This window comes from Corythoichthys intestinalis, chromosome 21, assembly GCF_030265065.1.
Source record: "Corythoichthys intestinalis isolate RoL2023-P3 chromosome 21, ASM3026506v1, whole genome shotgun sequence".
Lineage (NCBI taxonomy): Eukaryota > Metazoa > Chordata > Actinopteri > Syngnathiformes > Syngnathidae > Corythoichthys > Corythoichthys intestinalis.
Window position 1 is genome coordinate 10,086,001 of NC_080415.1, and position 14,349 is coordinate 10,100,349.

General features: G+C 38.6%; 1 protein-coding gene across 5 annotated transcripts in view; it reads right to left on the minus strand.

Annotated features, from left to right (window-relative positions):
- grid2ipb (glutamate receptor, ionotropic, delta 2 (Grid2) interacting protein, b) overlaps nt 1-14,349 on the minus strand; it is a 101,747-nt gene that overhangs the window by 17,701 nt on the left and 69,697 nt on the right. For all 5 annotated transcript variants that reach the window (XM_057825998.1, XM_057825997.1, XM_057825995.1 and 2 more), the window contains 4 exons: nt 12,057-12,346; nt 8,863-9,570; nt 4,375-4,524; nt 4,016-4,103 (listed from right to left, as the gene is read on the minus strand). In XM_057825998.1, the coding sequence (XP_057681981.1) occupies nt 4,016-4,103; nt 4,375-4,524; nt 8,863-9,570; nt 12,057-12,346 (1,236 nt within the window). The remainder of the gene's footprint in view (nt 1-4,015; nt 4,104-4,374; nt 4,525-8,862; nt 9,571-12,056; nt 12,347-14,349) is intronic.

Genomic DNA, 14,349 nt, shown 5'->3' on the forward strand with positions numbered 1-14,349 from the left:
ATTAAGTGAATTTTGTTTTTATTATGTTTAGACTTACATTATTTATTTTAAAAATATATATTTTTATAATCGAGGTAAAAAGTGTTCATTTTTTGTTGAGTTTAGCTGTGCATGTGGACAAATACAGTACTGTTTTACCTGAAAGAAGGCTCCATTTTTTATTTATTTTTGTTAATCCCTTACTAAGACATTTTTTCAGTTATATTTATTTATTTGGACAGACGATGTTGAGTGGTCTTAAGTAGGCATGTGCCAGTTGGCGGTTTCAAGGTATACCGTGGAATGAAAATGTCAAGGTTTCAGAACCACTAAAATTTTCCGTCATACCGTCCCTACGGTATTACGGTATTAGCTACTTTTTTTTTTTTTTTTTTATGTTGCCCCTCCCGCTCAAGTTGTTGCTCAGTGTCAGTGAGTCAGCTGTGCTGAACGTAGGCTGGAGGACATGAAACACCTCAACTTTTTCCCCTACCGAAGAAAAAGAAGTGGCTGTTATGGGAATACTTCAGGTACATGAATGTTGAGGACAGCTGCGGCTTACGTGGGCCAAGTGACATGAAGAACATGTTTGTAGGGGTGTGGCTACCAGAGAAAGCAATATCTCCAATATGATTTCGCATTTATACAAAATTAAAGGTTAGTAAATGCCGTCATGCGTGTGTAGTGTTTCTAGGAGTGTACATACATACTGTAACGTAAGCTTTGTAATGAGGCAGGTAATGTGGCTAATTAGCATGCCAATTTTATTTCATTTAGAATATGTCATGTATTTTTTTATTTATTTAACTTAACATTATACTTCCAGTTTGCTAATATGTTGTCTTGAAAAATAAATAAAAAACCTTGTTCAATGGAATTTTTTTTTTTTTTTTTGTTACTCAAAAATGTCAAAATAAACATTTTAGAGCTGTAATTGCAATACCGTGACACCATGAAACCATCATATTTTTGCTTAAGGTTATCATACCGTCAGAATCTCATACTGGCACATGCGTAGTCAAAACAAATACTTATTTTTTTGCATTCCTGGATATTTAAGAGATTATTAACGAGTTTGTATTTGTTGTGCGTTAATATAATTTAAATTGCGTTCAAACATTGCAATTTAAATTTTCTAACAAAATACAGACATTTATTCTGGTGTTTTCAAAATGTTTCTTTAATAGTTTTGGAAAACAAAGGATTGAATCAAACGGTGTATCATCTGCACCAATACACATGAAAGTTAGTATAAGTCAATACAGATTAAATTGGCATTGATTGTTTAGCCTATTGATTAATTTGTTTCATATTCAGAAATGTAGCCCTGACCCCCGTTCACCAGATCTGTTTGGTCCTATTAATGTCCCGTCCCCAGCAAAAAGTTTCCATGCAGGCCTACGCGGCAATTAAGGGGAGGCCACTAAGGGGGGCCACAAATCTGGTGGCTAAAACTTCATTGTATATAATTTAGGGCTGTCAAAATTATCACGTTTACGGGTGTTAATTATTTTTTTCAATTAATCACGTTAAAATATTTGACGCAATTAACGCATGCACTGAATGACCCGCTCACGCATTGCCTCAAACAGATTACAATGACGCCGTTTATGGACATTAAGAGTGAAGAGAATGCCACCGGCCGCTTGGGGGCAGCACTGTTCCATACTAATATTATTCCTTCTATTAGTGGGAGAATTAGTAGTTGTGAGACGTTTATGCTGTTGCATTGTGCTATTTGTGCTCCACACATATTTCTGTAAGTATTCATTCTTTTAGTGGCAATTATGTGTCTCTTGTTGTATTTTGGGTAAGATATGTACAGAGATATATATGTTATAAAAGCGAGTGGACACAGGTGTTCTTTCGACCTCGCCGTTTATTGGCATAAGCATCGGCAACTCCTTCACAACAAACAAAAGTATCATTTAGTGAAAGCACAACAAAAATAATATTCCTATCTCTCCCAAAAAAAATAATGTTCACAAAAAGAAAAGCACTTCAGTTTGTAGTAATGAGGCCCTGTTCTCACACAGTTAAACAACAATGCAAGGTGAGCTGGCATGCCTAATCAAAATAGCTATGCAAAATACACATAAAACTTACTCAGACTTTGGTCACTCTATTCTTATTATTGTTATTATTATTATATTTACTCTACTTTTGATTGAAAATTTTACAAATGTTATTAAAATGAAAACATGAAGAGGGGTTTTAATATAAAATTACTATAACTTGTAACCAAAACATTTATCCTTTAAGAACTACAAGTCTTTCTATCCGTGTATCACTTTAACAGAAAGAATGTTAATAAAGCCATTTGTGGATTTATTGTTATAATAAACAAATACAGTACTTATGTACAGTATGTTGTATGTATATATCCGTCTTGTGTCTTATCTTTCCATTCCAACAATAATTTACAGAAAAATATGGCATATTTTAGAGATGGTTTGAATTGCGATTAATTAGGATTAATTACGATTAATTAATTTTCAAGCTGTGATTAACTCGGATAAAAATTTTAATCGTTTGACAGCCCTAATATAATTGACTTTCCGATACAGTGATCCCTCGTTTTTCGGCGTTAATGGGGACCAGAACCCGTTGCGATAAGTGAAAGACCGCAAAGTAGCGCACTTCACTTATCACTTTTTCTTAAAGTATAATTTTAAAAAATGTGTGTATATTTATATATATATATATATATATATATATATATATATATATATATATATATTTTTTTTTTATAAATGTTTTTTAAACACTTCAAATGTAATAATTATGATACTGTAAGTTTTAAACATGTTACTAATTAAACAAAAATAAAGTAGTAGTAGAAAATGCTTCACTGAGTGAGTCTACTCAAATCCGCTCGGAACTGCTCACTTACACACATTGAGTTGCCACAGCAACTGTTTAACAAGATAGACGATGACTGACGCATGTGGCGCTTTAGGAGTTCGTGACTCAAGATCAGACCCATTCATATGTCAATCATCGTTAACTTTAATAGACAACGCCAGTGCACGAGCACTGCCTGGCTGACAAACAAAGAGCAGGAAGAGGAAGGGAGGGAGCGAGAGGGAGACTGCGCGATCGGCTTGGGACGGCTCATCTTCATTTTTTTTTTTTTTTTTTTTAATTGAATAAAAAATCTGTGATGGATTGAGGGCGCAAAGTTTGAAGCGCAAAGTAGCGAGGGATGACTGTATATGAATTTAAAATTAAGACTTTGCCAGTAAAATGTTGTCTATAAAAGTTGTAAAGTAATAAAGCAAACAACAAAAATGAATTAAATTAACAAAAAAATATATCTCTATAATGGGTCAAAATTATTTTTCTGATTATGTGACTAGCACCTTAGAGACGGTCATTTGCTTTGCTTAGCCAAAAAAAAAAACACCTAAGGACAGAAGAGGCAAGATGGATATAATGTACATAATTTTCAAAAACCTAAGCTTTTCAAAAGCGACAACAACTACTGAGCGAGAACCAAGGATTGAAGATGTGGACCATGAAATGGCGGCGAGCACCGCCAAAATGGTGAGCAAAGTTTCAGTTTGCTCCACTAAAGATGCTAAAACCCGAAAAAATGACGGGAAACATACAAAACAAAACAAAAAAACCTCATTTTCAACGTACTATTATAAATGTTCCTAGCTGGAATATTCAGTCAAAACAGATGCGGCATCTGTACGTACGAGCATGAGCTAAGCTACTATCCGAGCATACTTATATCTTGTAAGTTTATGTTATTACTGACACTGTGTTTTGGGGTCATTAACATTTTTGCCCCCACTGCCACAAAGTCATACTCTGCCTATGCATGCAGGTTATGCTGTTATTTCGTCCCTACCAATGTTGAGACCAACCCAACGCCCTTGAGTCAATCCATAAAACATCTGCTAAAGTGAAGGGGAATTAAGTCATCGACAATAGAAACATTTTGTACAATATGGAGTTCAAGCACAATGAGATGACGATGATTATGATGACAACACAGAAAGACAAGAGGACATTCAAAACAACTTACTGGGTCTGCGTTGAGTGCCAAAGTGCAGATCAAGGTCCAAATACTTCACCATGTCGGTGAGCTTGTCGTAGTCAGAATCCTCTCCGAGCTGAACAAAGACAAGGACGTGTTGTACTCGCCAGTGAAAATGTTATCATGAGGGCTCAGCAGGGGTGTCACCTTTAAGAATGACTGTACCTGCTGCTCTTTTATTTTATATTTCTATTTGACAAACACGCACTTGCTATGAAGCTGCCATGACTCATCAGAGGCACAACACAAGTATCGTAGGTGGGTTTGAGAAAAGAACATCTCTGCTCTTCACTCTAAAATATACTGAGTTTGTGTGTGCTGTATTGTAAGCTGTAGTAAAAGCCCACCTGACCCCAGATGGTACCCTCGGAGTTTTCCACCTGCTCCCAGCGCAGTCTTTTCACGCTCATGTGGTTGGTGTCTGAGGCTTGTCCCGGCTTCGGCAGGGGGGGTGGGTCACAGGGCGGGGGCAAAGGGGGAGGAGGAGGTGGGGGTGCCTAGAACAGAAGAAAAAAATTAATTATCATCCTGAGAAACCCTCAGATGTTAACATTCTTTAAACAAGCATTTACATGATTAAAGCTGTGTAATAGTTCTTGAATTATTGGTTAAATTACAGTGGTATGAAAAAGTATCTGAATCTTTTGGAATTTCTCACATTTCTGCATAAAATCACCATCAAAAGTGATCTGATCTTTGTCAAAATCACACAGATGAAAAAACAGTGTCTGCTTTAACTAAAACCACCCAAATATGTATAAGTTTTCATATTTTAATGAGGATAGTATGCACACAATGTAAATATTGTTGCAACGTCTCATTGGTGAAATGTGTTGAGCCACTGTCAGAGTCTATGGCAATATATATAATAAGTAAAATCAAGTATGTAGATTAAAGGGTTAAAACATAACGAATAGTGTAGCCATAAGTAGCGGAGTAAGAGTATCGTTTCTTCTTCACAAATCTACTTCAGTAAAAAGTATGGCTTAGTAAAAATAGAAGTACATTTTTCTCAAAAAGTTACTCAAGTAAATGTAACTGAGTAAATGAAACGCATTACTACCCAACTCTAGTGCATCACGTAGTGAAGGGGTTACTAATGTCTGCCCCGAGCAAATAGTGCAGTCTCACGCCCGCTCCCTCCCTCCCTCTCCCTGCTCTTTGTTCGTTAGACCGTGAACATGTGTTGCTTATTAAAGTAAATGATGATTGACAGACAGTTCAGCTTTGATCTTGCCAGAGACTTAACCTTCAAATCATGTTTAACTTGTTAAACAGTTGCTGAGGCAACTTATTGTGTATAAGTGAGCTGCTGGAGCGGATTTGAGTGGACACTCAGTTAAGCATTAAATCATGACAAGCATTTATTTTATTTTATTTTTAATTGATGGGGTGTCTACTTTTTTTCTTGTTTAAAAATAATTCTGTGGGACATTAACATGTTCAAAACATCATAATTATTACATTTAAAAATATATATATTATTTTTGGGGGGAGGGGTGGGGGCGCTAGAATAGGATAGAATAGCCCTTTATTGTCATTATACGGTTGTACAATGAAATTGTGGAGCATCTCCTTTTACAGTGCAGGACAAGTAAACATCTCGAAAGTGGCTTGCAAGAATAAAAGTATAAAATCTAAATAAATATAAAATATATATGAGGTAGTCCTATGTTCAGGCAGTGCAAATAATTGAAGTGAAGTAGCAGGAGTTGACAGTGAAGTCACTGAATATTGCAGATTAATATTGCATGTAAATAAGTATTGAACATAGAATATGCGTGAATAGAAGTTGCAGAAGTTGACAGTGAGGCTACTGTTAACTGTTTTTCACTTATCCCGGCAGGTTCTGGTCCCCATTAACAGCTAAAAACTCACTGTATTCACGATTCAAACTATGAACTAGTTTCTCCACTAGAGGGGACTCATGCTCTTTGGATGAGTAATGCTTCATTTTGTCTTTTTTTTTTCTCTTGCCACAATTCAACTTTTTTTTTTTTTTTTTGTATTTCTTTGGCTTACCATTGTTTACAAAAAAAAAAAAAAAAAAATTAAAAATGTCCCAATCGATCGGATCTGTAATGGCGCCGTTTTACCTATATGTAGAGCTAAAAGGCAGCGTAAAATGAGTAGAGTGAATTTTGGCAGCCTTTGGAGCCTTTTTTTAATTGGCTAAAGCCTTACAATCCCTCTCCCTACGATTAGAAGTATCGTGGGAAGCAATGTGGGTAAGAAAGGTTGTAATTGATCTTTTTCTTAAAGGGTATGAAAATGCATAGGGGGTGTGAGACATCAATAGAACCGTTATGTGCCAAGATAACAAATATTGATAACAAAAAAATCAATCACATTAATGAGCAATTATCGAAAATAGATCGAAAATGACGAACATTTCCGAAAGTGTTCCGGAAACAGCCGAATGGGACGGAGACGTCATAACAAGGAAACAAAAGGTCGAGGCAGGTGCCATCGTTGTTTATCGACGAGAGAGTTGCATTCGTGTTTTATCAAAAAATCGCTAAAATGGTTCAAACCTGTCATGCTATGTGGTTTACAAATAGCCATGTGTCGCAACGTAGTACCCATGAGTTCCCGAACGCGAGAAAAAGAGCTGGACTACGCAGACAATGAGTAAAGTTCGTCAGTGCTAAGAGTGCTAATTTTGCAGACCCAGCCTCCGGCACGGTTTTGTGTGGTGCGCATTTTACACCTGAAAGCTATACGAACTATGGGCAAATGAAATCAGGTTTTGCTAAGAAATTGCTGCTGAAAGCAGATGCGGTGCGCGGTGAAAGAGGACGATGACTGGCTCTGATGAGACCACCTCACCACCCCAGGCAAAGCAAAGGAGGGAAATGGCCAGAGTGAGTACTCTTTTATGATAAAAAACATATCACGCATTGGATATAGGACTGGACACATGTATAAATTATCGCTCGTAAAATATATAGAACAAATCCTCTAATCCCATTCATATTTGTGTCGGTTGGCAGAGCGAAACCGATGATAGCATATTAAATGATAGTTATTCTATACATTACTTTATTTTGCGGTCACGGTGTATCAGCTTCACAAAAAGAAATGCAAAACAAACCATTCGGTTATTCTGTTGCCGCCGGTGTTTCATCAGTGTGATTGCTCCCCTCAATGATCCTTTCATTAGGCTGCATTGGCTTTCGTTTGGGCTCAAATTGATAACCCAAAACACCAAAGAAAGGTTCATAACTCTCCTCATCACCATTAGAAGAATGTTCGTTACGTCGGATTCGTCGCTGCAACTAGAAACAAAATTGTCCGCCATCATCGCCGCCATTCAGTACTAAGCACTGAGCCGGTTGTTTCCCTATAGTGACGTCACGCACACAATATGCTAGATTTCCGGCATCTCGGGGGCGGGTCCTTTTAGCTTGACAATCGACCTAATTTCTATCATTTTCTTGGTGTTGCGATGTGTGTAATTACACAAAGTGGCATGATATGAATTCAAAAGGCATACGTTTAAGGATAAATTATGGAATATTAGCATTTCCCCAGGTGTTGTCATACCCTTTAACACCCTATGTTATTTCCCAACGCAGAGAAGATATATCAATTGATACCACTACGCACAGTCATGGTTGCACTTCCCATCATGCATTTGGGCAGAACAGTTAAATGGCTACAGTATCATTTACTGAAAGCTCAACAAATACACTAGATGGCAATATTTAGTCACAATATACAAAGTCACATTTATCCTTTAAGAATTTCAAGTCTTTCTATCCGTGGATCCCTTTCACAGAAAGAATGTTAATAATGTAAATTCCATCTTGAGGATTTATTGTCATAATAAACAAATACAGCACTTATGTACTGTATGTTGAATGTATATATATCCATCCGAGTTTTATTCATTTTTTTCCTAATGCATTGCCAAAATGTATATGATCAGGAAAAATTATCGGGAATGATTGGAATTGAATCGGAAGCAAAAAAAAAAAAGCAATCGGATCGGGAAATATCGGGATCGGCAGATACTCAAACTAAAACAATCGGGATCGGATCGGGAGCAAAAAAAAACCATGATCGGAACAACCCTAAAAAAAATCTGACAAAAATAAGCAGTTACAATGTTACTCATTGCTTGAGTATTCTTTTCACTGGATAATTTTTTACTTGTACTTGATTACATTTTTTGGATGACTACTTTTACTTGAGTAATATTTTGAAGTAACGCTAGTCTTACTTGAGTTAAATTTCAAGATCCGATCCAAATTTCAAACTCTACCCACCTCTGGCCCAAAGTAGCAGAGTAAGAGTCGCGTTTCTTCTTTACATATCTACTCAAGTAAAAGTAAAAATTATGGCTTAGTAAAGCTACTCTTAGAAGTATATTTTTCTCAAAGTTTTACTCAACTAAATGAAACGCGTTACTACCCAACTCTGGTGGACAAATTGCATCACGTTGTGAAGGGGTTATCAGCTATTTTTTTAACTGAGAGTTGGGTATTGACTAATATTTATACGGTGGTTTTAAAATGACTGACATTTAAGCTAGCAGGCCCGCAAGCTATTCACAGGTACCATTTTTGTGACCCCCTACTTCAACAAGAGGAAAAGAACACGGATAACATACATTCACCATGACTTTTTTTTTGCACTTAACACCCACTTGCCAAATAGAAAGAACATTTCTGGATGTCCTCCATTGTTGTGCTTTGTTTATTTTGTCACATTTCTCTTTTTGCTGTGCTGAATAAGTCCCACTGATGTCACACTATTTATGTAACTGATACAGAAATCACCGTCCTGCCTACACATCTTGTGGTGGAAACACATTTTAAGAGCAGTAATACCTGCTGTGACTCTTGCTCTTTAGTGTGGCTGGTGAGGGTAGAGTTTGGAGGCTTGCGAAATGACACAGAGGGGTCTTGCTTGTGACCCCTAGGTGGACTGTGATCTTCGAGGGACGGGGGTAGAGGACCCTGATAGCTGTGCTGGTGGTGGAGTTGGTGGTGCCTGTGCAGGACAAGCTGGCTCGGCCGCAGCGTTTGAGGGGACAGCTGGGGAGAGGGCTGACAAATGGGCTGTGGTTGGCTAAGCTGGCGGGGGAGGTAGCTGGGGCGAGACGATCGCAGAATGGTAGTGGTGGTGGTAAAGGTGGTGCGGCCACGCGACAGCGTTTGGAATCGCTGGTCGTCCGTGCCCTCCCTCGTGGGCAGGACATTGTGGAGAGGCGATCGGTTGGACAGGATGGTCCTCAAAGGGGGCGGAGGAGGGGGGATGATGGGGTGGTGAGGCTGGAAGGGCATCCGACTGCGGGGGACGTGTTCCGGGGAGAAGCGAACAGGTGGGACGGGGTCCGTGAACTGGACTGGAGGAGGTAACAAGACCTGGAATGGTGGAGGAGGTGGGGGGCTCTGTTTAGGAGGAGGGGGGATCTGCTCGGAACCAGAAGAGTAGCAGGGAGAGGAAACTTCGTCACTGCTACTGTGGTCCTCACTGCTGCCGCTACTGAGCTGCCGACGTATGAAGCCAGTGTCTTGATCCTCTGGGAAGCTCATCTAAGGGCAGAAACACCAGATCAGGTTTCATTTCTCCTCAGATACCTTCAAATACAAACTACACACAGTCTAATAAGGTATATGAAATACGGATGTTCAATAGCGTTCGAGTCAAGGTACTGACTTGACTTTCACTTTTTTCTCCTAAACTTTTGGAAGTTATCAGTGTCATTGTCTTGCTTAGGGTTGGGCATTGAGCATCGATGGAATCCGGAACTAACTCGCAGGTTCTCCCAGATCCGTTTGAATTTTTTAAAAATTTCGATTCCAAGTTTTGATGCCCTGATCGCCGACTGGAAAAAATAGCTGCCAAACACCAAGAAGAAGAAGCCATATGGCTTCTTCTTCGTGGTGTTTGTGCATTGCAACTTGATTTCAATCGTAGTCACTGTGCGGTGGCGCTCAAAAGTTTAGCTCAACTTCACAAAGAACAATGACCAGTCAGCTCAATGCAACATTTGCAACACAGCCATATCATGCAAAGATGGCTGCACGACCAATATCATTAAACACCTCCGAATTCATGGAATACCCTGTACAAATGCCGATTGCCGAGTAGTGCATAGCTGAGTGCCATGTATTTGACGCACTGCGCCGGACTTCTAACCAGTCAGAACCAGGTAAGTAAAACATTAAATTACGTCTGTCTTCTGCTGCCCCCGCGACCCGACCGCGAATTAAGCGGTAGAGGATGGCCGGATGGTTGGAATAGATAAGTTGTATCTAAGTTGTACGTCGGGCTAATGTAGCTATATAACCAGCTACGTACTTTACGTAGCGCGTTGCCGCCTCCGTTAAAATCAACAGTCTTAAAAGATCATCATATTATGATAAATAGAAGAATTTATACTAATGCTTCATCGTTGCTCCCAGCTAAGATACTGTACATGTATGTAAAGTGCGTAGCGGCTCACCTTACCCCTTTGTAATATTTGTGACTTTCTCGTAGCAACAGTCCGACTAATTTCGTAGTCCTTTATTAAAATTGATTAAATTGGCCCTAATACTCAGTTGTATCAATGTCTATCATTATTTTTTTTCTTCACATGCTTCACTAGTGATACGTGATATTTATTTATCTACTCTGCTGTGAGCACCAGCCACCAGGTGTTATGCATTCAAGCTTCATCTACACACAGTGAACGTGTGTTCTCCACTGCAGGAGACACTATCTGTTCAGAACACTCGTGTTTACTGCCTGAGAAGGCAGGTATGATTATTTTTCTCAAGAAAAACTGTTTCTGATTTTATACTGTACCCACTGCTAATCTGGACTGGGTTTTTAAAGTTGTATTTTTTTGTTTGCTTGTTTGATATTCTGCACCAGGTTAACCTATTAATGTGAGCTTAATAACACGTAAAAATGCCTGCAGCATAAGACACTCTAAAACATTGGCATAAGAATAGGTCCAAATGTTTTTCTCTGTGAGCTTTTGAAAAATTAACATTTTTGTGAAAGTGCACTCCTGTGGAAAGAAACCTAGTCAAATTCAAGTTCAAAGACTCATATTTACAGTGGGGCAAATAAGTATTTAGTCAACCACCAATTGTGCAAGTTCTCCTACTTGAAAAGATTAGAGAGGCCTGTAATTGTCAACATGGGTAAACCTCAACCATGAGAGACATAATGTGGGGAAAAAAAACAGAAAATCACATTTTTTGATTTTTAAAGAATTTATTTCCAAATTAGAGTGGAAAATGAGTATTTTGTCTCTCATGGTTGAGGTTTACCCATGTTGACAATTACAGGCCTCTCTAATATTTTCAAGTGGGACAACTTGCACAATTAGTGGTTGACTTAATACTTATTTGCCCCACTGTATATACAAGTTATAAATAGCCCTGTGAGAAATTCATAGCAAAGTTAATTGAAAGTTCATATAATTAAAAAAAATAATTCAGAAGTTAAAAAATAAAAAATAATTAAAAAAAAAAAAAAAAGATTTGGAATCGTTTGGAACCGGAATCGAATCATGGAATCGGTTTCAAATTCAAACGATGCCCAACCCTAGTCTTGCTGAATGATGAAGGCTATACAGTTCAGTTTGGTTGCATCTTAACTTGGCAGACATTAAAGAAGCCATGCACATCTGAGACACTTTTCCAAACCACCATACAACCAATGACCAACGATAATTGTAATAGAATATATTGACACCACTCTCAATTTCTATTACAGCTCTTATAATTTCTGTTGTTTTTTTTTTTACAAATACAGGACAAAAATGATCATGGAAATGGAATGAGATTTATCGTTATTCTGAGATGGATATGTTGTAATTAAGACTACTGAAAACACTTCTATCATATTTTACTTACATTTTTTCTTCTGAAACCATGACAAGCACCTTGATATATCTGTTTATGTGACACAAGTGGTCATTGTAATGTACTTTAGAGATGTTCTAATCTTAACATTGCTGAAGTGTTATAAGTTCAAGCAACTTCCAAACACACAGTTTAAATAAACATAAGAAATTCCTTACCTCCTCGTAGTCGTTCTCGCCCGGCACGTAGTCATCCAGGGTGACGCGCTGGCCCAGTTGCTCACTGAGAGCATCCAGGAACTTGTCTGTATCCCTGCTACGAGGCGGACGGGAGAAAGTGAACAGCTTCTTGCGGCGGCCCATCGTGCTGGGGCTGTGTTGGGGTGAACCTGGGGGGCTCTCCAGGCTGACATAAGGGTTGGAGTCCACGCTGCTTTGATGATGGATCCCATAGACAGGTGTTGGGAGGGGCTCCTTCCAGGTCAGGGACAGGCCTGATTTACGGTTACCTGGAAGGTGGGAGATTGACGAATATAGTAGATCATTTTGCTGTATTGCATCCAATTTATATTACTAATTGCCGCACTTAAAGTATTTATGAAGTACCTTTATTTTATTTTCAATGTTTTTCCTCCCTTATGACCTCCAAAAGGACTACAGATTTAAATGAATAATCTGGTTTAGTTTTCTTCAGTTATAGTGATGTTAGTTTTAAAGCAACACTTGGTAACTTTTCAGTTTTGGTCAATTTTAGAGACGCCCGTGGACAAACCGGCTAGTGTTTTACCTTAAGGAAGACAGCGTTTCCCATGAGGATCAGCGCACACCCACGCAGTGTCGTAAAATCATCAATCAATCAATCAGAAATCAATCTCTTGGTCTGACTTGACCCACCCCCAACACACACACACCCATGCTCACTCTCACACAGGCCTGACAGAAATACACGTCGACAACATGCCGCCTCCTGCACCCCCATCAAAGAGGAGCGATTTTAGTTTTTTTTTTTTTCATCCAGCAGCAGCCAATTTAAGTAATGTAAAAAGATGCCAATGTTGTGGAGGAAGGAAACACACCACTAATTTTGCTACTGAATGTCCGACCTGAATCAGAGTTAGCATAAAATTAAACTGTGTGAACTTGCCAACCTGCAAAACTCAAGTAGGAAGCTGCTTAGAAGTGTCCTCCTGTATGTGTTTTATAAATGTTAATTAAACTGGGAGAAATGTAGTGAACTCTGCTGGAAACTATAGAAGTAGAAAAACGTGAGCAAGAAGCTGCTTAGAGAGAGACGGGTGCTGCATAGCTCATATGTTGCTCACACAACACAAAATACACACAACAGAATCATAATTAACTATGTACCTGTACATTGAAAAATACTCTATATACCGTAATTTCCCGAATATAACGCGCACTTTTTTCCCCCAAAATCAACTTGTAAAATCATGGTGCACATTATAAACGGGTACATGGATGGAGACAGAAATATATATTTATTATATATATATAAAAACCGATTTTTTTGTATTTTATTGACACGGCCATGTTGTGTTGAAGAAACGTATGCGACGATCCGTTGCTGACCATTACAGTACGTGACGTCACCATTTTGTTTCGGTAATGCTTCACTCTGCTCGGCCGAATGATTTCGTCTGTGTTAAATTCTGCTTTTTTCACTCTTCATAAAGCACAGAATTTAGTTTCTTGAACTCATTTGAGTCAATGTTTATTGCAGCTCCGCAACTCGGACCATAACAAACGTAAAAACACACACTTCCTGTGTCCGTCAACTATATCTGTCCCTCGGGAAACTCAAACCCAAATAACAATAGTTCCTATTGTTACTGTCGTGTCGACAGCGATGAGCTCGCTCGGATTTCCGACTTACGTTCTCACTTTTATTTTAGCCTTTTCAATCCATGGAGGAAACATGTATTCATCATGATGAAACAAGCAAGTTATACAGCAGCCTTTAAAAGAAAAGTCACATCTGTTTTGTTCTCCTGGATTCTGGTAAGTTCAAGAAGTTATCAGCTCATATTATTACCGTACATATGGTCAGTTTACCGTAATGTTTTGAACTACCAATGTGCTATGCTTGTGCTGTGTTTCACCAGTCAGTAAAATGACATTTCTGTATCTGTACACGAGCTCTGTTTTCTTGTTTTCTTCTATTTAGTGGTGCTAAAATTAGGGTGCGCGTTATGCACGGGTACAATAATTTCCCCTAGATTTTACAAGTAAATTTGGGGTGCGCGTTATACACGGGTGCGCCTTATATTCGGGAAATTACGGTATATTTTTCGGGGGATGCCGCGAGCTACCCACACTAGCGTTGTGATTGACTGGTCGATCGTGATCGACGTAATGGGCACCCCTGATTTAGCATATCAATTAATTAGGTTCATATTTGTGAGAAATGTAGCCCTTCCGAGCAAAAAGTGTAAATGGAGTAAATTAGGCTGTTATATCGTCCCTACTAATGTTGAGACCATACCTACGACCTTGG